Source organism: Microcebus murinus, chromosome 10 (genome assembly GCF_040939455.1).
Source record: "Microcebus murinus isolate Inina chromosome 10, M.murinus_Inina_mat1.0, whole genome shotgun sequence".
Lineage (NCBI taxonomy): Eukaryota > Metazoa > Chordata > Mammalia > Primates > Cheirogaleidae > Microcebus > Microcebus murinus.
Window position 1 is genome coordinate 80,052,885 of NC_134113.1, and position 27,249 is coordinate 80,080,133.

The following is a 27,249-nucleotide window of genomic DNA, read 5'->3' on the forward strand; positions in this document are numbered from 1 at the left end:
CCACCAAAACATTAGTTTAAAACATTAGCTTAAACATTAGCTTAAAAACATTAGCGATCAACCAGTGTGACTTGTCACTTTTCTGGAGTCAACAGATCCTATTATCTTAAATAGGTAGAGAATATGTCATAAATAAGTAGAGAAGAAATGTTTAAACGGTTATAATCTATTATCCTCAATATTATATTTTAATGGAAACTTTCCATGCTGTAGAATTATATAATATACTTAGGGTGAGACTCAAAGATCTTAGGATATAGCTTTATTTTTAAGAAAACTTCTGTTTTGTGGGAAGTAAAGCATTATGGAAGAGACTAAACAAGGAAAACCTGTAAGTAGGAAAATTAATTTCAGTATCACTCCTCCTGAAAAAGTCTGAAAAATCAATTTAGTGTCTTTTAGAAAAAATATACTCCAAATGTTTTACAGATTGCAAAAGCTGTGCTATAAATTGTGGGGTAAATGATAACAATAGAATACAAAAAGATTTACATTTTAGAATTGTAGAATACATTTTTTCCATTCATATACATACATGATTATGAAGAAGCCAAAACTACCAGAAACTTTGTTTTATAGGCCAAAGGAGGCTTAAAGTTCAAAGTAGCAAAGAGTATTGATAGAAACAGTACTAAGGACAAATGAGCTTGAAAATGTGTTCAACATAAGCAAAAAATGCACTTGCAGTATTCTTGTCTGATGTCAAAATACACTGTGTGGTTGATGCTCTCTTAAAAGCATGAGAGGGGGGTAGAGAACTAAAACTAAAGCTTTAGTTATTTAGAAATACTATCAAGAAGCAGCTACTGAAAGTGAAAATAAAGCATATATAATGTTATTTATTTAAATACTAAAATTATTTAATTATTTAATATTAAAATACTTAATATTTAAATATTATATTTATTTATTTAAATATTACAAAGTCATGAGGACGTTTAACACAGATGACCACTATATTTAAGGTCCAGAAAAATCTGCCTCAGTATATCTGACATAAAATTAAAGCAAAAGCAGAAAAATAGACAAATGCAATCAATGTAGAATTTGTATAAGATTATATTGCCATTTGTACTCAGTTCAAGGGAGAGAGTCTCCATATTTTTGGTTTCTCCTGTGATCATTGACTTCTCTAGTGCTAGCCAGTAAAGGTTTGTTGTTCTTTCTTGAAATTTCTTTGTTCCTTTTGTTCTTGCAGAGTGACATATCGCATTTTTCTTACATGTTTCAGCTGACTAAGCCATATAACCAGTTTTTTTTTTTTTTTTTAAAGTTACTGAGTTTTAAACAAACATATTTCTTTTAACTTTGCTCTCTCTTTCAGGAAGTTGATGGCAATAAAATTATGTCTTCATTTGCCCCACACAACTCATCTACCTCACCTCAGAAGGCAGAAGAAGGTGGGCGGCAGAGTGGCGAGTCCTTGTCTAGTACGGCCCTGGGAACTCCTGAGCGGCGCAAAGGCAGTTTAGCTGATGTTGTTGACACCTTGAAGCAGAGGAAAATGGAAGAGCTCATCAAGAATGAGCCAGAAGGTAAAGGCTGGAAAAGAAAGCAAAAGTGTTGCTGTTTCCTAATTGTCATGTTTTGAATTTAACTTCTGGTTCTTTTTCTCACCTTATACTCTTAAATTAGACAAAATAGAAACCCAGAGCTGTGAGGATGGATTTTTTTTTTTTTCAGAGACTCTTAAGCACGTCTATCTCAATTTTTTAAATCATTAGTTTATGTTGTGATGTTACTTTCACACACGAGTAAGTTGTGGTTAAGTGAAGCTGAAAGATTGGAGAAGAGAATGTGGCAGGAGAGCCCAGAATAGTCACCTACCTGCCAAATATCTGCAGTCTAGTTTGTTAATCTCCATTATTTTTCTCCTCGAGGATCATTTTAGAATTTCATTGCATTTTGAAACCTTTATACATTAATACATTTGATCCTACCTTGATAGGTCTATTTCTTATAGTCCAAAATTAATATGGTTTGCCCTATTGTATATTTAAAAACTACTGATTCTTTAACTGTTAGACATGCTTAAGTTCCCATTTGTTCAAATTCCTGCAAGTCTTTCTTTTAAGATTTCATCTTCCAAATCTCTTTAATAGTTACTGATAGTAGCCTGCAGGTGATAAGCACAGGAACTAATCTTAAAATTAAAGCAAACAAACCAATGAAACAGCTGATACAAATTGTACAAACTTATATATGATTGACAGTCATCCTTTATGCTACAAATGATGACTAACTCCTATTTCAAAGTATGTCCATCCATCTTGGATACAAAAACATGCCTCCTATTTCAATCAGATGGAAATTTAAAGCTAACAAACAAAACAAACACGACTTGCAAAGACATACTTTACACCAAAAATATACTGCACATATACCATGTAACACTAAGTTTGACTCATTTCTGGTCTATTAAGACACTGGTAAATTATGAGTATATCTGACATAAAATGTATTTTAACCAGTGTATTTGGGAGTCATGTGGTAATTAAATATTTTTGGATCCCTATCAGATGTATAGCAAGGATCTGGATTTTGGTTAAAATTTATGCAATTCTCATGATCTTAAATTGGAAGTTATTTTAGAGATAATCTTGTCAGCCAAAGACTTGATATTTTGTTATCTTATATCCCCTCTCATTCTCATGGAGATAAAAATGGAAATTTGAGGAGGACCCAGACAATTTTATTTTTCTAATATTGTGGTGTTTTTCCTGGAACTAAAATAACACAGTCTTACAATAAAAATTGTTTTGAAAACATAAATTGTAAGAAAGGAAATAAAAATCACCTGCAGTTATAGCCTTTTGGTATGACTCTTAGCCTTATGATGTATTTCTTTTTTTTACATTTCTTTATATTTCTTTTATATTTTTTTACATTTCTTCTTCATTTTTATACATTTTATAATGTATTTCATTATTTTTACAAATTCCATTTTGCATGATGGGCTTTGTCAATGGTTCCGCTTATGATTTTTGAACTTTATGCTGGTGTGAAAGCAAAATGCATTCAGTACAAAATTATATTTTGAATTTTGATCATTTCCCAGGCTAGCAATATGCAGTAGGGTACTCTCTACTGGTGCTGGGCAGAGCAGCGAGCCACAGCTCTTAGTCAGCGTAAACAACTGATACTCCATAGGGCACTGTGTTGCCAGGTGATTTTGTCCAAATGTAAGCTAACGTTAAGTGTTCTGAGCACATTTAAGGTAGGCTAAGCTATGCTATGAGGTTCGGTAGGTTAGGTGTATTAAAATTCCTTTTCTACTTGTGATATTTTCAGCTTGCAAGGGGTCTGTCGGGATGTGTCCCCATCGTAAGTAGATGAACATCTGTACTTTTAAAATTAGTTTGCATCCTCCTTGTTTCACTTACATTATAGTGTGAGTGTGTCTCCTGTCACTAAATGTACTTTGAAAACATTGGCTGCCAAATATTCTAAAATATGGCCCTGGTTTACTATTATAATTCACACATTATTTTTTTTTAATTAATATACTTTTTTTTTTAAGTTTTAGGTTTACAGAGAAATTAAGTAGATAGTACAGAGTTCTCATGAATGCCCTTCCCCCATATACAAAATGTCCTCTCTTATTAACATCTTATATTGGTATGGCATATTTGTTACAATTGATGGACCAATGTTGATATTTTATTATTAACTAAAATCCATGGTCTACTTCGATTTCTTTAGTTTTCATCAAGCATGCTTTTTCTGTTTCAAGATGTCATCAAGCATAACAAATTACGTTTAGTTGTCACGTCTCCTTAGGCTCCTTTTGGCTCTGAAAGTTTCTCAGATTGTCATTGCTTTTGACGACCCTGAAAGTTTTTAGGAATACCGTTCAGGTATATTGCAGGATGTCCCTCTGTTGGAATTTGTCTGATGTTTTTCCTCTTAATTAAACTGGGACTTAGGATTTTGGGAGGAAGACCATGGGGTAAAGCACAGTTTTTTGTCACCTCATATCAATGTCTTTTCAAAACATTTCTTCTTCAAAAGAAAATTTCAGTTGAACATTTTCCCCGGTTAGCAAAGGTCATTGATGAGCAGGATGATAGAAGAGAATCATTGGAAGAGTATGGACCTATTGTAGACCTATTAATTGGAGAATACAGTGAAAGATTCACTCATTTCGACGATCATGACATCACCCTCAAATTAGCATTTCAGCCTCACCTAGTTGATATCACCAAGGCACCTAAAGAACTACAGATAGAATTGATTGAGCTCTTAGATGACATTTTAAAGTCATAGTTTGATGCTAAGGAAGATCCAATTGAAAAATGGAAAAATACAGAATATGCATGCCCTCAGCAACACGTTCGAAAAATGCTTTCTTGTTTTTCAGTCACATATTGTTGCAAATTTGCATTCTCCTACCTAACCCAAGTCAAGATGCCTTTAAGGTCACAAATGACTGATACCTATCTAGAGGATCAACTGAAACTGTGGACCTCCATGCTGCAACCAAATATTCAAATGCTTTCCAACAAAAAGCATATACAAAAGTCATTAAATGGTTGGTTAACTTTAAAATTAACAAATATAATGGCTTTCATTTCTTGAAATTATTAAGTACATAGTAGAGTTTTACAAAATAATTTACATTTTTAAGTATATCTAATTGAAGTTTCTTGAATGCTATCTTATTTGAATAATGCTAAATTAATGTGGCTTTCCAACATGAAAAGATTCCCCACTCCTGGAATAGACCAATTGATCAATGAAACGGAATATAGGGGGCAGAAGTAGGCCCATACAAATGCAGAGTAAACTTATCTTTGGCAAAGGAACAAAGGCAATTCAGTGGAGAATTGGAGAAAGAATGGTCTCTTCAACAAATGGTGCTGGAACAACTGGATATATATATATATATATGCAAAAAAAACCATGAATCTAGACACAAAACTTAGACATTTTACAAAAATTAGCTCAAAAGAGATCATGATCTAAATTGAAAAATGCAAAACTATAAAACTTTAAGAAGATAACGTAGGGGAAAACTTAAGTGAGTGACCTTCATTTGGGCAGTGAGTGTTCACATACAACAAAAGCATCATCTATGCCAAAAAAATTGATAAGTTGAACTTTATTAAAATTAAAAATATTTTTTTCAGAATAAGATAATATTAAGACAATAAAAATACAAGCCACAGACTGGAAGAAAATATTTGCAAAACACATTTTGAAAAGAGATAGCTTTTTTCAAAATACTTGGATTTTTTGCCACATATCATACATAGACTTAGTTTTCCCTTGCAAATAAATATTCAAGTCATTTTGATTTGATATATTACACAAAAATGCTGCATTCCTATAGAAATCTTCTTTCAAGAATTCGCATTGCTGATTCTGTTCTTCATAAAACAGATGTGTTTTCTATGTGTTCTCACAAAGCTAAAATTTTGTCTAATACCTATTCCTGTGATAGCCAATGCACTTTAGAATGATATGGCAAATCCACTCTAAATACCTCATCATTCAACTTTAGCATGTTACAAAACTGACAATGCCATGTTGCATATGGGTGAATATAATTAACAATACTTATAACTTGTTGCAAAGTGTCACTTAAAATATTAGCTTTAGCACAGAGATTATGTTGATACAAGATACAGTAAAAATAAATGAGACCATCTGGATCTGTTAATAATTTTTTATGTATGCAATAAACCCTTCATGTTTTCCTGTCATGGAAGGTGCACCATCTACACATACACATACTAAATTTACCAAATTCAGTCCAACTTCATGACATTTATCTTAAAAGTTGTTGAAAAAGTCTGTTCCCCATGTTCTGTTTGCAAGAGTGCCCAAAGTGAGTAATTTTTGTAGCAAAGAAAATCTGTTATTCTCCAAATGAAGGATAAAACCTGCACCAAGTCAGTAGTATCAGTGGATCTATCCAAAGTAATTGAATAATATATATTTTCCTTTAAAATATGATGTGAGGTTGTTCTGTTAAATTGAAGGCTAATTTATGCTGCCGATCATTTATGGTGCTCCTTGAAAGAGACAGTTGTTTGTACTTTGAAACATTATCTGATCTAATCATCCTACAACTTCGACAGTGCTTTCTTTCACAATTTCTACATTACTGAATGGCTTCCCTTCCCCCACCCCCTACCCTGAGTGTATAAGTTGCTTCAGTGGCATTATTTTTAGGTCTTTTTGCTGCTTGAAAGAATTGTCTTTGCTTTTGCTTTTCAACTTTTAATTTCTGCAATACAGCCTTTCATGCCTCTTCCTCTAATTTAAAATATTTGTTGTCCTTATGAGTATTCTAATGTTGATGAGCATTGAATTTCTTCAATGTTGATACTGCAGTATTATAAAGCAAGCAAATTACCTTATCTTTAGCAGAAACAAGACAATATTGTAATTCTCAATCCTCATTTAAAAATCTGTTTTCTTCCTTCAGCATTCTCTTGGTCTCCTTTGACATGATAGGCTGTTAAACAGACAGAATTAAAAAATACTGTCAACCCGTGAAACTGTTCACAAATTCTACTTCAAACAGAAACACAGTGCACTGTTGTGAAAAGCTGATAACAGACTGATGTACTTGATCCCCACAAACTCTCACCAACAACCTTGTGCAGTAGTGGTGCCAGTCAGGTTGGGGAAGTTAGAAATAAATCCTGAGCCTAGCAGCCGTCAATTTAGCCCTATGGCTTATTACTACTACTTGTTACTGTTCTAATTGTGCTGATCAAACTGGGAGGATTTTTTTCTGTTGCGACTTCTTTTATCTTTTGGTAATTTAAATAGGTTCATTTTGAAAATAAAATGCAAATATAAAAGATGAACAAAAATGTATTAATAAAAATAAAAGGATTTGTTCTGTAAAATTTGGATTTGGTCAGAAGGCCACACTTAATGACCCAGAAGGCCACATGTGGCCTTACAGTGGCAGGTTCCCCAACCTTGGTCTATTCTTTTGCCAATACCATGCTGACTTGATTACTGTAGCTTGATAATTAGTCTTAAAGTTGGGTACTTTCAGTATTTTACCTTTCTTTTTCTTCAGTATTATGTTGGTATCCTGGATCTGTTGCCTTTTCCTGTAGACTTTAGAATCAGTTTGTTGATAGCCACAAAGTAATTTGCTTGGATTTGATTGCTATTGTGTTGTATATGTAGATCAAGTTGGGAAGAATTGACATCTTAAAAATACTGAATCTTCCTTTCTATGAACACAAGCTCTCTCTTTATTAAGATAGTTTTTGATTCCTTTTGAGTTTCATGATTTTCTGCATATAGGTCTTATGCATATTTTGTTATATTTATACTTAGTATTTCTTTGTTGGTATAAAAATGTAAATATAAATCATATTGTATTTTTAATTTCAATTTTTAACTGTTGCTGGTATATAGAAAACAGTTGACTTTTGTGTATTAACTTTATAGCCTGTGGCCTTTCTGTACTCACTATTAGTTCTAGTAGATTTTTAGATTTAGATAATTCATACCTTGAAATATTCTACATAGATAATCATGTTATCTGCAAACAAAGAGGTTTTTTTTATTTCTTCTGTTCCAATAAGAATATCTTTTATTTCCTTTTTGTATCTTCTTGAATTAGTGAGGACTTCTAGTACAACATTGAATAAGAGTGGTAAGAGGGGACATTCTTGCCTTGTTTTTGATAATAAGAGGAGAAGCATCTAGTTCTCACAATTAAGTATGATGTTGGCTGTGGAATTTTTATAGACTTTTTTTTACCAAGTTGAGGAGATTCTCTTCTATTCTTAGTTTTCTGAGAGTTTTTATCATGACTGGTTGTTAACATTTGTTAAACTTTTTTGTCTGCTTGCATTGATAGGATTTAAGAATATTTTTTAGTCTGTTGATGTCGAATCAGGCTTACAAACTTCAAAAAAATCCTACTGGATCATGCTTTATAGTTCATTTTATACGTTGTTGGATTTGATTTGCTAATACTTTGTTGAGGATTTTTGCATCTATGCTTGTGAGAAATATAAGTCTATAGCTTTCCTTTTATGTAATGTCTTTATCTGATTTTGGTAGCAGGGTAATGCTGGCTTCATAGAATGAATTAGGAAATGTTTCCCTCACATGTTAATTTTTAATTTTTACCTGAGATTCCTTCAGAATCCAGGCCTAAGGTCTAGGAAGAACCAGCTTTGTGTTTGTATGTACTGTATGACCAAGTAGCTTTTTGCCTTTTATCTTTAGATTATGTTCTTTATGGAAGTTTGGTATATGACTTGGTATTCCCCCAGTATATCTGTTGACTTCTAAGTTGGTGCATAGACTTAATTTGGAAGTGCTTAACAGGCTGAAGCCCAGTGAACAAATCCAAACAGGAAAGAGGGGGCAGGATATAGTATCTCTTAATTTGCTTAGCAGGAGACATTAAGAAGTATTGAGAATTAGGAGAAAGGTATACTATCAAGCAGCATCTGCTCAGGCAAACGAGAAGAAATAGAGCACCCATAGCAGGAAAGGTAGACACAAAGAAACCTCACTGTTGCATGTGGGCACTGGACTATTTTCATTATTGTATTTCCCACAACATTTTGTACTTTTTGTATTTTCCCCCCTACAAATATTTTAAAAGCTCAGGAGAAGACTAACTTGTTAGTAAATAATATAAAGACCTTGAGAAAATTTAGGAGTAATATTTTTGGAAGATTGGAATATTAACTGAACATGGCAAGCATCTAAAAATCTAAGTTTCAGAAAGATAATCCCTGTATGAATATAGAATCACTAACATGCATTTATGTTTACATACACAAGATTCCTAGACATGAGCTTTGAGTATACAGAACTATAAATAGACTCAGTTTTATTGATAATTTGCCAGGACAAGAATTTTTAATAACTGCAGTGATTGAGAAATTTATCAAGGAGTAATTTGAGTCAAGCAATGATCTTAATCTCTACCCAAAAAAGTAATAAAGCACAAAATTGTATCATAGAACAGAATAGGATGTTGCAGGCATTTTCTGTGTTGTTTTTTAATTGCAAAGAGAGAAAAATGGGGAAATACATCTGTGGAGATGTGTATGTCTCACAGCAACTGGAAAGTTACATTGTCTTTAAAAACTCCATTAATCAAAGGGTATGATTTGACCTGAGGATGATCACCAAAACCTTACATCATCCAAGCATCAGGACAATGACAATATGTACAGCACAAACGAATGATCTAAAGCTCTGTGATGTACCATAGCATCAAAAAGAATAAAATACCCAGAAACAAATTTAACAGACGAACCCTGAAACTTATGCTCTGAAAACTACAAAATATTATTATAGCTGTGTGATAAGAACAGTAAAATGGAGATGAGGGGAAAATAGATAGAGTGAATGTAACTAAATGTTAAGCTTACAAATATATGCCAGGGAAAAATCTTTTCTTCCCTCAAGCTATTTTTTCCATTGTTTTTCAAAGGCCATTAAAATGAACAGCAGGTTGTGATGAAAATTTCATTAAGCCCCAGCTAAATCATTATGAGGGTGCCATATTCATGGCTTTGCTTTCTCTCATTGAGGGGGGGAAAGCAGATTTCAATAGAAAGTCCGTATTATTTCCGACCTTACCCCTGCCAACAGCAAACTAACAGAAATTCAGAAGTTAGAAAAGAATAGTGTGCAATACAAAAGGAGGCCACTGAGGTGAAATGGTTAGAAAGAAAATTAGATTTGCATATGGGTTGAAGAAAAGGCAGCTCTCTTTTATTCTAGCTAGCCTATTTTTCAAGAGATTAATTAAAATATTTTACAACTTACAAATAGGAGAAAAACATATTGATATAGTTTGTTTGTGTCTATTTCTTGTATTAAAAATTTTGTCTGTTGTTACACAAAAAGGTCTGATGCTAAGGATTCTTATTTGTCCAGTGTCACTTTAACTGACATGGAGTGCTAAAATTCATAGTGAATTCATGGTTTTAAATATTTGGCCTATGTAATATAGTTACATTATATCTTTTAATATTTATGCTTAGTCTTTAATTATTAAACTTACCAGTTAAGAATGACAATGAAGTTTCATACCACAATATGTGACACATAATTCCTATATCAAGACATTGACTAATAATATTTTGAGGTAAAATGTATACATTATATAAATTGCTATATATAAAAGACTTAAATTGTTACCATATATTAAGTGTATACCATGTGTTAGCTGCAGTGTTAAGTAATTTATATGAAACATTCCATTTAATCTTTATGAAAATCTTATAACCAGATCTGCCATATATAGCCATACCAATTTCAGGGACTCCCATTCACATGATCTAAATATCTAGATTCCTATTATCTCCATTTTCAGGTGAGGAAACTGATGATTAAATGTGTCATAGTGTTACCAAGAGTCAGGGTCATTATTCAACATAAAGTCAACCTTAAACTAGAATCTATGCCCTTAACTGCTACTTGCACTATTTCTTCCAGTTAGAAATTTTTCCAAGTAATCATTTAATGTTACCCTTTAGCACATGTGTGTCTAAATTTGAAATACTGAATAATAAAGCTGTATTAGATAATTTTCTGCTACGGTAAATTTCTTATGCCCCAATCGTGTTTAGATTTCCAAAAAGTTTTTAATGAAAGATTAGCTCAGTTTAAACTGTTTGTGTTTAAACTACTCCACCGCCACCCCCCCCCCAAAAAAAAAAAACTGCCTTGTAGAGTATTTTAATAAAAATTTGTTTTAGAAAAATATCTGGGAAGAAAATAGTTGTGGAATAATAGAATCTCAGAATTTTAATGAAATATGGACACATTTTAGGCCTCCATCCTCATTTTAGAGAAAGGGAGACCAAAGCAGAGACATGCCAGAGATCACACAGCTAGTAGTTGTTAAAGCCAAAGTGAGAATCCACTTCGTGTCCTGTGGATCCAGGGTCTTGTTTTTCCATTTGGTTACATCATACATTCAGATATTCTTTGCTCTCTTATTCCTTATCTTTTAGAAGTAGTATTACCATGTTTGTTTTAAAGAGTATTTACTGTTCACTAAATGTGAACAAATCTAAGGTAACCAGGTATCTTAGCCAGGAAACCAGGGTAGATAGGTATCCACAAATGTCCTGTGTTCTCAAGTTCCAGGTGTCCAGGGGTGGTTTATCAATATGTAACAGCAGTTACACTGGGGAGTCTGATTTAAACCTTAGCTTGATCTTCATTCAAACTTTAGGCTAATTGTAGGTGAAAATAATTTTTACCTTTGTGAAAACCTGAGATGTCTCACATAAAATAGAATCCTTTTAAGACACAAGTATTTTAACAGGCTCCTAATTTTGACCTTTCCATATTAATATCTATATTGCCTTCAGCATCTCTTTGAAATGGCCATTAAGCTCATAGATACATTTAAATTCTTCCTTCTAGAACCACAATGAACAAAATTCACCTTTCATTGATTTCCTTCCCCTCTCTCTACAATTCTACTCATCTTGTTTCCCAGGCTAAAGTGCTGGAAAGAATTGTTTACACTTACTACATGTACATTTTCACCTCTTTGAGAACTGCTGTTTGCCTTAAATTGTTTCCCTTACTCTAATCTAATTGTCAAATTATTTGTTGGTGTCTCCTCCAACATTACACTCCTTATGGCTGAGGGAAGTGCACAAAATATTCAAAATGTTTGTTGAAAGAATGTTTAAATTGCTGCAGTATTGCCCCATTGCTGTCTTGGGTAAAGGAGAGGAAAGATCTTAACAAATATCTGAGTCTCCTGCCAGATGTTCTGTGAACTACTTCATTTAATCCTCAAAAACTCTTAGTATTAGTTCCTAGCTTAAAAATGAAAAAAATAAGGCTTTTTAGTGACTTGCTCATGTTCTTATTGTATGGAAGAACTTGAATTAAAACTAGTGTACTGTCCTATACAAAACCCCTTGGCATTGAATATGAGACCATTATGTAATCTGACTCCACCTTTTCCCCCCCTTAACCTTACTTTCCGCCACTCTCCAAAGTGTGTTATGTCTTGTGCTGTCTTATCGAATTGTATGTAGTTCTGTGAGCACTCTCTATTTTTAAATATTACTGTGCTGTCTCATATGCTGTTCCTCAGCTTAAAATGGCATTTCCTGTCTTATCTACCTGATTAATTTTCATTCACTTTTTAAGACTCAGCACTTTCTCTGGACACCCTTGTCAGAATTTGAGTTAGTGTATGCTGCTAACACTAACTCATCTCTATAGTTATTACCAGATTATTATTGTTTATTTCCCTTCTGTCTTCCACAATAATATGTGATTGTCTAAATAAAGTGTTCTTGGTTTAATTGTGCCTCTTCTCTTCCTAATAGTGGAATTGGCACACCAAATAGTGGTGCGTGTTTGTCTTAACTGTGGATGACGGTCATCCTACTAATTGACATGTTGTATCCTTTGCTAACACTCCCCTAAAAAGTGATTAGATTTCATTTGTCTTTTTCATCTTTTTTTTTTTTTTGCCTTTCTCTTTTCTTCATTTCCTACTCAGACTCTTCTTTGATCTCCTGTCCTCTTTCTCACATTCATTCTGTCTTCTCCAACCTACCTCTCTTCATATGCACACCCCAAAATGCAAAATTCATTATTGAATTTTGAGATTTTTTTTTCAGTTCTTTCTGTGACTTAGAGGTTAAAATGTTGCCCTAGGTCACAAAGCCAGATATTTTAATACCAAGGATACAAAACTAAAATATACACATGAAGTGTTATACTGATGAAAACTTTATATTCACATTAATCTTTTAAATGACTTCAATATTGCATATTTCTCTAAGGAAATATGTAGACATTATCTATGGTTTAGTGGCCATAGATAATAATTCTATACCACTGCTGTAGGTAAAGTAAGACATGAATTGGCTTGATTTATGAATAATTTTCCAAAATGTAAAGCTGTAATATTTTCTTTAATAGTGTTTTAACATGATAGAGAACAGCACCCTTTTCTAAGTAAATAGAGCTGGTATGTGAGACAAAGTTTCTATTTCTTATGATGGGCTCCGCATTGGGACAGTTTATTGTTGGGTCTTTCTCTTTACAACCTCCCGTCCCCTAGTTCATATTAGGAGCTAATGGTGAAAGAAAAGTACCTTTTCTTTCCTTCCAGGCACCTTTCCTGTTCCTTCCAATCTTCTAAGGACTCTTAACATTTTTCCCTCCAGGTTAGCAGAGTTTCAAAACTCAGGATTCATGACTTCCTTCAGAGGATTTATAAATTCTGGAAATTGCAAAATGATGAAAATATATGTATTTGTACTTCTGGGGAGAAATAAGTTGTAGCTTTTATCTGACTTGCAAATAAACCCACAATGTAAATAGAGTAAATAGACTGTTAGTGTTCGGTGTTTGGGTTTTAGACCTGAGTCTGCTACTGATTAATTACTAAGTGACTGTGGTTTTAATATCTTTGTAGTTTAGTCTCTGGTGGATTTTGAGGTGATAATTTACAAATATTTAGCAATATTTGTGAATATAATTTTATGTATTTTGGTTTTTAAATTTTGCATCATTTGGGAAAAATGTAAGCTTTAATTTTTAATAAGGATTTCTTTGCCTAAAACTGAGCATTTACCTTATAATTTATATTGTAAGAATATTATATTTACTTGCCTTTAATTTGCTATAATAATTTCATTAATGTAATGAGTATCTGCCCTCAATGGTAATGTTAACTGCCCTACTTTTATCAGAGGATTGTTGAAGGGTACAAATGAGGTAATGTACATTAAAGTACTTTGTAAATTATGAAGAACTTGGACTTGTACCAGTTATTGTCATTATCACATCTTGGCTGGTTAGAAACATTGTTGCTTTAGGATATACTGGAACATTGTATAGTTAAATAGAATGCTCTTTTATACATTTCAATATTATATAGTTAAAAATTTACTCCTTTCTCAGTATACTTTTATGTATCAAAAAATTCTGAGTCAGAGCTACAAAAATATGGAAATTTAGGATACGTAGTCAACAACAAAAACAACAAAAAACCCAATAGTCATAAAAATTCTGGGACAAGTAGCTACTTTGATGTTTATATATATACATTTCTCCAAATCAATACATTAGTTAGGCAGTTTTCTACTTGAATAATTACTTTAAATTGTTCTAAATTGATATGGATAAAGCAGAAATTGTGACCAATGCAAAACTGTGAGAGGCAGTTTAATATGGGATTTCAGGATTTGTTGTATTTCTATTTCCATAATAAATTTGAATATGTACTGAAGACACATATAATTGGGACCCAAACTTGTATAATTTTAGAAGATTTCAGCTTTCTCTAATGTGGTTTATTTGTTCTTCCTCCCCAGCCCACCCCTGCCTTCATTTTACTCTTTTTCTTTTCATTCCTTTTGTGTGCACATGTGTGCACTTGCATGTGTGTGTAGTCCCCCTTTAAGATGCTACATATGCTTGATTTTATTTAGCATCTGTATCTGTCAGTGTTCTTCCTTCTCAGAGTGTGACGCCCACACTCCCAAAATTGTTTTGCCACGATGAGTGTGCTCCTTGGGTGTAAGAAACTGCATTTATTTGTGAAATTTTGTTTTTATTAGAACTCGATTTTATCATTATATATACAATTTGAACTTTTTCCCCCCTGCCCCCCTTCAGAAAATCATTGCTCACAGTTTTATATTACAAGATCCTAAAGGCACAACTTATTACCAGATCACCCAGTGTTACTTTACGTGAAGCAGTTCATTGCTTTTAGTACGAACTTCTGCAAAAAGAGTTCTTTTCTTGGGAGAACTAATAAAAATAATGAAATGGCTTTGGAAAAGTGCACATTGTCACAGACCTCAAACCTTCACCCACAGAATCATCCATAGACCACAGTCCATTATTGAGTGAAGAAGATAACCAGAATTTTCATTCATATTTCCTGTCTCTGTCTCTCTTTCCCTGACACTGTGCAGTGCAATACAAATTCTTGGTGGCATATACCCAGAACACCCACTTGTACCATTTGTAAGATTGGATTGGACAATATTTATGGTTATTTCTAGATGTTTCTGAACAAAAACTAATGTGTAAATTGTTCGTGAAATATCTTAAAACTTGAAAATATTGATATTACTATATAATGTATCTTTTTGATATTTGCATCTGTCACATACAAAAAAATTCACTTTATTTGATTGTACCTTCTTTGATTCTTTACTTGTGCTTTCTTCCAAAATTATTTTGTGGTAATGTCTTTTTAATTTTTATTGCAAACGTGTTGACTTACAAAACCATTAGATCTCTAAATAGATATAAAACTTTTTTTCCTTACTTTAAGACTTCTTTTAGGGGTGCCAAAGTTGGTATTATAAGAAATGTATTTTCATCTGTGGTGTGCTACAGCATTATGTGTAATTATTCTGTCAAAAAGACAAGCCCCTGGTGCATGATATTTGGCCTTGTGAACATCCCTACAGGCATTGCATATTTAATGTTTGAGTTTACATTATAAATCACAATGCCTGTTCTCATAATTGAAATTTCTGTTGTTGAGCAGCCCTTTAGAAATTAAATTGAACCATATTACATTAACAGACAAGTTGAAATAGAAACTCAGAATTACCCCTTAATTTTACTAACTTTTTAATTACTATTTTTTTGTGTGTGGGGGGGGAAATTATGGAGATTGGTTTTTCCTAAACTCAAAATCCCAAAGCAATCCATTAATTGGGCAAAGAAGAGGGCACTTTGAAATTCACTCTTGTTCTAAAATCACATTTGATGAGGTGGGAAAAAGAAAAAGTGAATGGATCAGGGAAAAGCCTAAAGATACTTTAATTGGCAGAGGTTTGAGTTGCTTTTGTTTAGTTACTCACTGTCCTTTTGACAAAGTACACGTTGAAGAGGCTTTGTAAGTGCTGTTCTACTGAAGGACAAACAAGGGTACTTTTCAATTGAGCCCTTTTAAGTTTTGTTCCTCACACTCCCGCTGCTGTTGTAGGCTTCTCCTAATGCATCGTGGCTATGTGTTCATCTATGCAGTCTGTCACTGGAAAATGTCTCTCTTCTTGTTGAGCAAGCTAGAGTCTAACCTCCAGGCACCCTTTTCAAAGGCACCACTCATAAAATGATGATAAAGAAAAGAGTTTATTTTTTGTAGGTCAGGACAAGAAGATACCCTCAAATGCTGTAGAGCCTATTTCTTCAGGAACAAGTGTTTTAACTTTAGCACAGAGTTAGCGGAGTTTGAAGCCTGATAATTTTTCAGCAGTAAAGTGAAACTTGTTCCCTGTTATCTCTCTTACAAGTGGTATCCATCGGTAGCAATTTGTCTTGATATTGCTGATTTCATTAAGAATTACTGAAAATTAATTTATATTAAATTGATTTTAATGTAGGTCTTGAAAGACCTCTGGTTAGGATCAAAATGACTCAGGGATTGCCTTTGGTGATCTTTTTTGTATAGTAGGTCCAGGGTTGTCTGTGCATGGAGATCATATGGCCAAGAAAACTTCTCCCTCTCTTTTTATTTTTTATTTGTTTTTGAGACAGGGTCTCACTCTGCTGCCCATACTAGAGTGCAGTAGCGTCATCATTGCTTACTGCAACCTCAAGCAATCCTTCTGCCTCAACCTCCTAAGAAGCTGGGACTACAGGCATGCCACCACATCCAGCTAATTTTTTTTTTTTTAATTTTCTGTAGAGACAGAGCCTTGCTACTGTCCAGACTAGTCTCAAACTCCTGGCCTCAAGTGATCCTCCCACCTTGGCCTCCCAAAGTGCTAGCATTATAGACGTGAGCCACCACACCCAGCCTTCTCTTCTTCTTTTTAACTGGAACTATTGCTAATAAAATCTAATGATATTTAAGATTATGTCCTTAATCTTCTTCATCCTCTGTAATAATCAAGCAATTTTTCTTTTTTATTTGCCTCAATGTCTTAATATAAAAATAGTTCTATTTGATTCCCACTCGTGAGTTTGTCTGCTGACAGGACTGTATAAATTGTTCAAATTTCCCTTCACCCAAATGTTTCTAATATTCTCTATGCCCTTCACATAAATAGGGCATCCCTGTTTTTGTTTTTAACTGAAACTGTCAGTACCAGACTTTTAGTTTCAATGTGTGGATCACTTAAAGAAGACCCATTGACCCAAGCTGTACACTTACAAATAAACATGAGGGGAATGTGCCAGCCCGTCTTGTTGCTTAATGTGCCACAGCTTTTGGGGATATCATTTATTCAAGAGTGAAGAGCCAGCCACCTGTTTCTGAGGCCTCTTTTCCCTCACATTGAAGGTCCAAGCCTTTGCTGAATAGTAACACTCTAATCTGGGTGGCATACATAGCATTTTTCTGAAACTGATTTGTCAGACTAGCTGGAGGATTTTGTGTGTCTGCTCTTGTGTGTGTGTGTGTGTGTGTGTGTTTCACTCAGTTACCCTTGAGGCACTTGTCAGGACCGTGCATATTAAAATTAATCAGACCTCCTAGGCCTATATGGCTGTGTGTTTAACATGAAGAAGTGGATATCAAGCATTTGCCCTAATTAAATAGGCCTGCTTGGTTTTATTCTAGTGGATGCTTGGTCTTTTCTTTTAATAGGAGTTGCTTGTGGGGAAGGCACGGACAGCACTAGAATCAGCGGAGAGCTCACTCAGAATTTCCTTTGCCACCTGCTCCCAGAGTTCGGAGACCTCAAGGACTCCCAGTGTGCCTGTCTGAACTACTCTTAATGTGGAGGAGAAATATGGCCAACATAGTGAGGGAGCAGTGAGGCTAGGGCAGAACAGAATGAGCATATGACCTGGACATTTTGGATTGATTAAGATAGCCTACATGTTGATAAATTTTGAGTATCAGTTTGTGCTCTGTGCTCCCATTTTTGATGATGAGCTTTGGAAGCTTAGGGGAAGATCTTGTGTGTGATTCAGAATGAGTGCCCTTTCATTTATGTCTCAGTTTGAAAGGTAACTTTTTTTTTTTTTTTTTTTTTTTGAGACAGAGTCTTGCTCTGTCACCTGGGCAGGCTAGAGTGCAGTAGCATTATCATAGCTCAGTGCAACTTCAAATTCCTGGGCTCAAGCGATTCTCCTGCCTTAGCCTCCTCAGTAGCCGGCACTATAGGCATGAGATACCACACCCAGCTAATTTTTCTATTTTTTGTAGAGATGAGGTCTTTTTCTTGCTCAGGCTGCAAATTTCATTTGTCTGTCTTTATAATTAATTGCTTCCTAGGTCATCTGCATATCATATAGATGTCATTTATAAGGCAATGACTGTATATCTGTGAGTTTACTTCTACTCTGATAGTTTCTGGACTTTGCCTATTTTAATTTATGTTAGACTTCTCCCATAGCTCTAGAGAAAGCCATCATGGGACATTTGGAAACAAACTTTAATTAAGTATGAGCTCAAAACACTGAAAATATCAAAGGCTGACATAATACAGTAATTTTCTTGTTTGTGTATTTAAGGTCGTAAATGATTTAAACTCTGACACACGGACCCGAGTTTGTTTGGTTTAGTCCCAATTCATGTGTATTATTTGGATTTTTTTGGTATGTTAAAAAGTAGAGAGAAATATATTCAGAATTTTTCAATTTGATCTGAATTATATACGTATGTACACACAGTTATATGTCAATGACAAGTATACATTCTGAAAAATGCATCATTAGGTGATTTCATCATTGTGGACATATCATAGAGTGTACTTATACAAGATGGTATAGCCTATTACATGCATAGGCTATATGGTGTAGCCTATTGCTCCCAGGCTACAAAACTGCACAGCATGTTACACAATGTTAAGTATTTGTGTATTTAAACATACGTATGTTAAATATTTGTGTATCTAAACATAGCTAAGCATAGAAAAGTTAGAGTAAAAATATGATATTGAACCTTCTGTTACAAGAGGCCTCATCCACTGTTTTGTGGTGAACGTATCTTGTTCTTGCTCTATAAACCTATCTGTCCTTCCTCAATAAACTTCATTTCTTGCTTAAAAAATACGTTATTGTAATCTTATGGGAACACCATTGTACATGTGGTGCTTTGTTGATGGAAATGCCGTTATGTGGCACATGACTGCATATGGAATAAAGCAGGGAGCCAGCACTGCAAACCATTTGAAAATTAAAGTAATGAAAAAACTCTGAAATGTTAAAGAATTTGAGATTATAGTTTAGTTAATTTCCAAATAACCATAGCAGGTTATCTGGAGAAAGATTACTCTGACAGGACATGATTCCCAAAATCATTTGGTTCCTCCCCAAATTGAAAAGGGTTAGATGACTCAAAAAGCCTATTGCTTTCCAACTTCTCTCCCTTTCTTCCCATCATATCTGATATGTTAAAGGATCCATCATTAACCTATATCTTCTCTCTTTTATGCGATACACTTCTCCTTAACTCGTGTAGAGAAGTGTATCAGCAGTGCCAAGCAACTGTCTGGTACCTGACAGCATTGCAAAAACCCCTCCTCTGTTCACTTAGATTGCTGCTGGTTATTTATTAACACAATGCAGACTGTTCAGTGTGGGTGTATATGAAATAGAAAGAAAAATAAAGGCCCTGAACAAGTAAATACATCTTTCATCATTTCTTTTGTTTGGTGTGTTTACTATGTGCTATTCTTGGTCAATAGAAGTTGTTTGACAGATCTAAAAAAGGGTGAGGAACCTTTTCTTGAACTTTATCCTTTTGTTTTGTCTCTGTAGAAAAAGATTTTTTTATTTGCTCTCCTCTTTTCATTACAAACTCCCTCTATAAAATATTTTAAACGATTTTTATTGCTATTGTAACAATATGACAAATGCAAGTGATTATGAAACATGATAGACAGTTTATCTAATTTGTTTGAAATGGACAGTTAAGAGACTAAAATTCTAAGGTAACTTTCATATGCAAACTTTTTAATTAGAAGTAAAAAATGAGATAATTAAGATATTATACAAATCACCTTTTTTACCTTCTAAGAAACGTACCATTCTTAGGTCTTAAAAGCTTCACTGAAATATTGAGCCTTGATTTAATTCGTATTTAAGTTGTCTCCTCCCAACACATTAATATAATATCAATGTAGAGCTCATTGCATGGTATAATTACTGAAGAGATCAGTAGCTGGGAAAGCACACAGTAATTAAGCATGTCTGTTATATTATAACAGGACAGTGCTCCTATGCTGGTGCTTAGTGTGTTAATAGATAAGAATTGATTCACTGTTTCAAGTGAATTAAATCTCTGTTGCTTAGGCCTTTCTTTTCTGAGAAGTTATGCTTTGTTTGTGGAAATTTGCCTTGAAGGGTTTATATATACCACGGTGTGAAGACCTCGGAACAGAAAGCTATATAAGTGAGCAAAATGCACCCTTTCCTCTTTGGAGGTTTGTTTTCTTTCTCTGCTTTTCTCCTTTTTTTAAACCCTAATTTTCTTGCTTCAGTCCTAGCTCTCAGCACTTTAGTATTTTTCATCAGTGTCAACATACCATGTCTCGGTAAAGAAAAGTACATAAAGGGGGAGGTTGCCATATTGGGGGCAGTTCAGTGTAAATAGGAAAGATCAGTGCTCAGCCTTTTGGCAGTATAGTTCTCCAAATTACAGGGATAAAGAACTTCCAATATCAAAGTAAATGGGGTAGGAATTAGATACATTTGTCTATGTTTTACCTCCTGAATGCTATGTTTGGAATGTGGGCCATAGCCATTATTGTTCTATAGTGGGATAGAAGTAGGATAGCTATATCCTATAGCAGTAGGATAGCTACATTGTGTCCTTTACTTAGTCTTTTCTTCATTAAGCTCATAGGAATCATTAGAAATGAAACTACAATGTAATGAAGATAAATTGAAAATGTACATTTTTTAGCATAGCCTTTTCAGTTTTAGAATTATAATTAGATATTAATATAGAATATTAGTTAAGTAAAAAGGAATAGTAAATATTAAAGTCCTTATTTTTTATTATCAGAGTTTTTTAAGTGAAAAATATTTTTAAAAAACATTTGGTCAGTTTTAAAGCACATTACATTATACAGAGAGTTATATACGATGCCTTTTGAAGTGGTCTGTCTAAATTCCACACAATGTGAAACCTTCTAAAATATTATCTATTTGTTGTTTTAGAAAACTCAGAATTAAAGAAATATTAAATCTGTATCATCTATCTGTTTTTATAAATCCATCTGTACTCACATACACAGGACAAAATTTTGCTAACTCTGTTAGATCTCCAAAATTTGCCTGAATGAACACACACATAAAATTACACATATGTAAAATTAAAATAATAAAGTTACAGTTATATTTTAGGAGCATTTATAGTACTAAAGATTTTTGCTGATAACAAGAACAATTTTTGACAAAAAGAAAGTACAGTCGTGTACCAGATAAGAACATTTTATTCACTGACAGACTATGTATATGATGGTGGTCCCATAAGATTATAATGAAGTTAAAAAATTCTTATCACCTAGTGACATGGTAGATGTTGTAATATTGTAGCACAACACACTTACTCACGTGTTTGTGGTGATTCTGGTGTAAACAAACATATTGGACTGTAAGTCATATGAAAGCATAGCGGGTACAATTATGTACAGTATATAATACTTGATAATGATAATACACTGTGTTACTGGTTTATGTATTTACTTACACTAACTTTTTATCATTATTTTAGAGGATACTCCTTTTACACACACACACATACACATACATACATATTAACATATATATATATATATATATATATATATATATATATATATATATGGTAACTGTGTAACAATAGCTCCAGGCAGATTTTTCAGGAAATATTCCAGAAGAAGGTGTTGTTATTATAGGTTATGACAGATCTATGCATGTTATTGCCCTGGAGGCCTTCTAGTGGGAAAAGATGCAAAGATGGAACACAGTGCTATTTATGATCCTGATCCTGTTTTGGCATAGGCTAATTTGTGTGTATGTATTAGTTTTTTAACAAAAATGTTTAAAAGTAAAAAGAAAAATTTAAAAATAGAAACAAAAAAAAAACCCTAATAGAATAAGGATATAAAGAGAACCTTTGCCACGTGTGGTGGCACATGCCTGTAATCCCAGCACTTTAGGAGGACCAGGCAGGAAAATTGCTTCAGGCTAGGAGTTTGAGACCAGCTTGAGCAACAAAGTGAGACCCTATCTTTACAAAAATATAGAAAAATTAGATAAGCGTTGTTGTGCATGCCTATAGCCCCAGCTACTTTGGGAGGTGGGGCAGGAGGATCACTTGTGCCCAGAAGTTTGGGGTTGCAGGGAGCTATGATGATGCCACTGTACTCTAGCTCCAGGCAACAGAGCAAGATGCTTTCTAAAAGAAAAGAAAAAAAGAAACAAAACAAAGAAAATTCTATACAGTTGTACAATGTATGTTTTAAGCTAAGTGTTATTACAAAAGAGTCAAAAAGTTTTAAAAAATTAAAAGCTTATAAAGTATAAAAAAATTTCTACTAAGCTAAGGATAATTTATTATTGAAGAAATTTTTTATTATAAATTCAGTGTAGCCTAAGTGGACAGTGTTTACAAAGTCTACAAGAATGTACAGTAATGTTGTAGGCCTTCACATTCACTCGCAACTCACTCACAGACTCACCCAAAACAACTTCCAGCCCTGCAAGCTCCAATTATGATAATTGCCCTATAGAGGTGTACCATTTTTTATTTTTATATCATATTTCTACTGTACCTTTTCAATGTTTAGATATGCTTAGATATACAGATACCATTGTGTTATAATCGTCTGCAGCCCTGGTCCCCAACCTTCTTGACACCAGGGACTGGTTTCATGGAAGATGATATTTCCATGGACTATGGGGGTGGGGAGGTGGGAGGTGGAGATTGGGGATGGTGAAGAGAGGCAGAGCTCAGGCAGTGATGCATGGCCAGGTTCCTAACAGGCCACAGACTGGTACTGGGCCAACGTTGACCAGGGGTTGGGGACCACTGGTCTATAGTATTCAGTACAATAATATGCTGTACAGGTTTGTAGCCTAGGAGCAAGAAGCTATACTGTATAGCATAGGTATATGGTAGGCTGTACCATCTAGGTTTGTGTAAGTACATTCTATGATGTCTGCGTAATGATGAAATCACCTGACAATGCATTTCTCAGAAAATATCTCCCTTGTTAAGGGACCATGACTATACACAGAGGTCAAGATTTCAATACAGAATAGGAACTTCCACTTCTGTTCTATATTTTACTTTTTTCCCATTACCTTTTGACTCTTGTTAACATCCTACATAAAGTCTTTCTTCATGCCCAAGATAAAGTCAGTGCCTCCTTTCTCTACAATTTTAATCTTTTTTTGTGTGTGTGCGTGGTCACCTGTTCACTCATTCTCTTTTTCTGACAGCAAACATTTATTGAAGTCCTCTTATATGCTAGTTATTTTATAGGTTAACTGAGAAGACAGTAATCAAAGACACAGTTTCTGTCCTCAAGTTGCATATGACCTTTTGATGGGAGACAAACCATATCAATTCATGGTGAAAGGGATTTATGAGTGAGGAATCACAGAAGTCTCTGTAAGTGGAAGGAAGGAGACTTCTACCAAAAGTGAACATATAATCAGTGCTTTCAATTATTCATCTTTTAAAGTGAATTTTTACATATTTATAGACATATTTTTTGTGTTTTTTATGTCACATATTGAGGTCATGTGGCTATTATGACCACTCTAGCCAATTCTCTTTACATACTTATGCAAAAACTACTGCAGTATTCACTGGATCTATCTCTGTGTGACACAACTCCCTTTAATATAGTTTTACTCATCATCCTGTCTTGTCTGGGAATTTTCGGCCTATTGATTTCTGCTTATCCTCAGCTTACTGGGGGAAATTTGCAACTGTAAGGCAAATATTCTAATTGTTTTTCCTCAGGTACTCCAGCTAATAATGTATTATTTCCCCTTTATCCATCACTCAGTAAAAAAGTAGAGGACATTATCTTTGAACTTTTATTTTAATACCAGTAGATCGTTGTTTGTAAAGTCAAGCTTAGACCATGATAATAACAATAATGGGTACCTAACATAAACCTTACTCAGAGAGCTAAAGTATACTTAGCTTTGTAAGTTCTTGATTCATGTGCTGATCCATAATAAAAAATGTGTATGGTTAGCCAGAACCCATTAAAAGGTTGATTGCTCTGTAATGGTGACTCTGATTTTAACCAAAACTGCTTGAATTCTAACAGAACACACAGTATATGATATTAATAGGAAGGAAAAAGTGTTAATACATTTATTCTGACATGCTCAGTTAGATGTCATACTGGCTGTTAATGAATAAACAGAATAAAATGCAATGTGTATGTATGTGTGTGTGTTTGTTTGTATGTGTGTGTGTATGTATAAGTTTTCTGCTCAAGGAGAAAAGATAATGGAGGAGCAACCCTGAGGATGTGGGAGTAGAGTTATTTAATATCTTTTCAAGAGTGAGAAAAGAGCCTCAGTGGGCACATGTTGTGGTATTTGTGCCAACATATGTATTTTATTGGGTCTCCCAGAAACCTTTATTAAAATAGTATAATCAGCCTGCAGTGGTAGTGACCTCACTTCCCTGTCTAAATTTCCAGCCTCCTTTCTCATATCCTGCCATTCCCTGCCATCACTCTCTATGACTTTTGCTCTAACAGTACTCAATTGCCTGTTGCTTTTCCCAGCCACCATGTTTTTCTTTGCTTATAATGTCTGGTTACAATACCTTTACCTTACTTTGTACCTGGATGATGGCCATTCATCCTTAATATGTATTAATAGGTCAGATTTTACTTCTACTAGGAATTTTCTGCTAGCTGTAAACCTCCATCCTCCTTTCCTAAAGAAATCTTATCTATGACTCTGTCTTCCAATTGATTTTGACCTCCTAGAGCATTGGTCAGCAAATAGGGACTTCAGGCCAAATCTAGCCTACTGCCTGGTTTGGTATGCCCAGTGAACTAAGAATGGTTTCTTTGTATATGAACTCTCGAAAAAAATCAAAAGAAGAATGTTTCATGACACATGAACATTATGTGAAATCTGTGTCTATAAATAAAGTTTTATTGGGACACAGCCATGCTCATTCCTTTCCATTCCGATGTAATGTAATGCTTCATTGGTTAAGTTGAGTACTATAGCCTGCATAACTTGAAATATTTGCTATCTGGCCCTTTGCAGGTAAAATCTGCTGACCCCTGTCCTAAAGAGCAGGAAAAAAGTTGCAGTCATCCAATTATCCAGATTTCCTAGCACAGTGACTCCTAATTGAATGAGTTAATTAAATGGTTGAGTAAGCTATCTTTCTCCTGAAGCAGGCAATCCACCCAAGGGCTCTTGGCTCTTGGTCTAGTGAAAGTTCTATAGAGGAAGTACTGAATTATGAAGTCCTAGGATGTAGCATTGACTCTGTGATTATCTGTGTGATCTTAAACAAGTGCTTTTTTTCCCTTTATTTGAAAACAAAATAACTACATTAAATAAGTTTTTAGTTCTTTCCAGACATGAAATTCTAGAAATATGATATCAATGTTTTTATTAATATGCAAAAAAGCGAAAAAAACAGAATTGGAGATTTCTTTATTAAAAAGTACATACAAAGAAAAGAAAACAATACTGGACTCTTATAGATCTATTACATATCAGGTTTATTATTAGCGTTGATTAGATGTTTTGTAGTAATCCAAAAAAAAAATAAAGTTTGTCATTGGTCCCAGACTATGAATCTTTATAATAATGCATTGAAATAGAAAATAATATCCGTTTTGTAAGATTTGTGGTCTATACAGCAGTTTATCTTATATTGCTTTAAGTGATCATTATGTCCAAATGATGAAAAGCATACACTTTTAATCTTAGTTTTTGCTAGAATCCTGAGTTATCCAATGTTTATTTCTCTTATAATTTTCTCCTCCATTATATGAATCCCCCCACCAAGATCTATTTCAAGCTAGATGAAGTGCAATGTTGGTAACTGACCTTCATGCCTTATATTATACATTATGAGAATTACATAATCTTTACAACTCTAAAGTGACTTCTTCAATTCTGTTATAATAGGGGTGCTTGTTATAATCCTGGGCCCTCATAAAGATTTCTTGAAGGAAAGTATCAATAATAATTTAAAGACTCTTTGGATTAAAACTTACTTTCTGCATAGCTATTTCTAACCTATTTTAAAAGGCAATCAAATTGTTCAATATATAAGACTTTTTGTTTTTAAAATATTTTTGCTTCCATAAAAATATTCCTGAATGAAGATGATTGTCACAGAAACCTACTAATATAGTATAAGGAAAAAAATTAAAATGGAAACTTTAGGTTTTTTTTAATTTAAAAAATATATTTTTAAAAATGAACAGTTATGTATTTTTCTGCCTTTTACAGCATATAGCATTAAAATACAGCATTGAAATTTTAAAAAAATATATTCTGCGGTGTTTCCTAAAGACCGTAAAAGACTATATGGAATGCTCATTTAATAGGAATGGCTTCATAAATAATCTTTCCCAGTTTTCCCACATATGTAGGACTTCTATCTTAAAAGAAGTTGATAAATAGTTGATAAAATGTTTCCAATATTTTAGAACTTGCTAAAAGAAGTGAAAAAAAATGTGTACATCCAGGAAAATTTTCAGAAAAATTGTTTTCTGGAAGCTGTGTGTCAACTTTTATAAAATAACTTCAAGAAATAATAAGAAAGTAACTTTTCAAAGTCTCCTCACTTCCAGTATTGGGGTGCTGCTGCTCTATCATACAATCTTTTGCCATTGCTATCTACAGCAATCTCTCATATTGAAGGCCTGGAACCCTTCTGTATGGGGCATCTCATTGTGCAAGAGAATACATTTCCTATAGGTCCACTGCTTCAGGGTTTGTTATGCGTTCTATCGTTGCATCAGGTTATCTACCAGCAAGTATGTGAAGGACAATTTAAGAGAACTGATGTCAATGAGATCAACTCATGTTATGTGAGAATATATTTAATTTCACAGGGGATATATGTTAGGGAAAATTAATGTTATTGTTACTACTTCTAGTTTTCTCATTCTATTTTTCACCCAAAAATATTTACTGAGCACTGATATATCCCTGTTTGGAATTAGGAATGCTGAAACACATCTATGAATGAATATTCTTTAATTTATAAAAATAAAAAGCATTTTAGTCCTCTTAAATTCTTATTGACATTTTTCCATCTGAAAATCCATTATTGCTTAAATGTCAAGATTCACCTTGAGATTCTTAAATAAAAACATTGCCCTTATTTTTCTG

General features: G+C 33.7%; 1 protein-coding gene across 11 annotated transcripts in view; it reads left to right on the forward strand.

The window, feature by feature from the left end:
* Nucleotides 1–27,249, forward strand: part of SOX5 (SRY-box transcription factor 5) — a 1,016,716-nt gene that overhangs the window by 688,602 nt on the left and 300,865 nt on the right. For all 11 annotated transcript variants that reach the window (XM_076007578.1, XM_076007575.1, XM_076007577.1 and 8 more), the window contains one exon: nucleotides 1,325–1,535. In XM_076007578.1, the coding sequence (XP_075863693.1) occupies nucleotides 1,325–1,535 (211 nt within the window). The remainder of the gene's footprint in view (nucleotides 1–1,324; nucleotides 1,536–27,249) is intronic.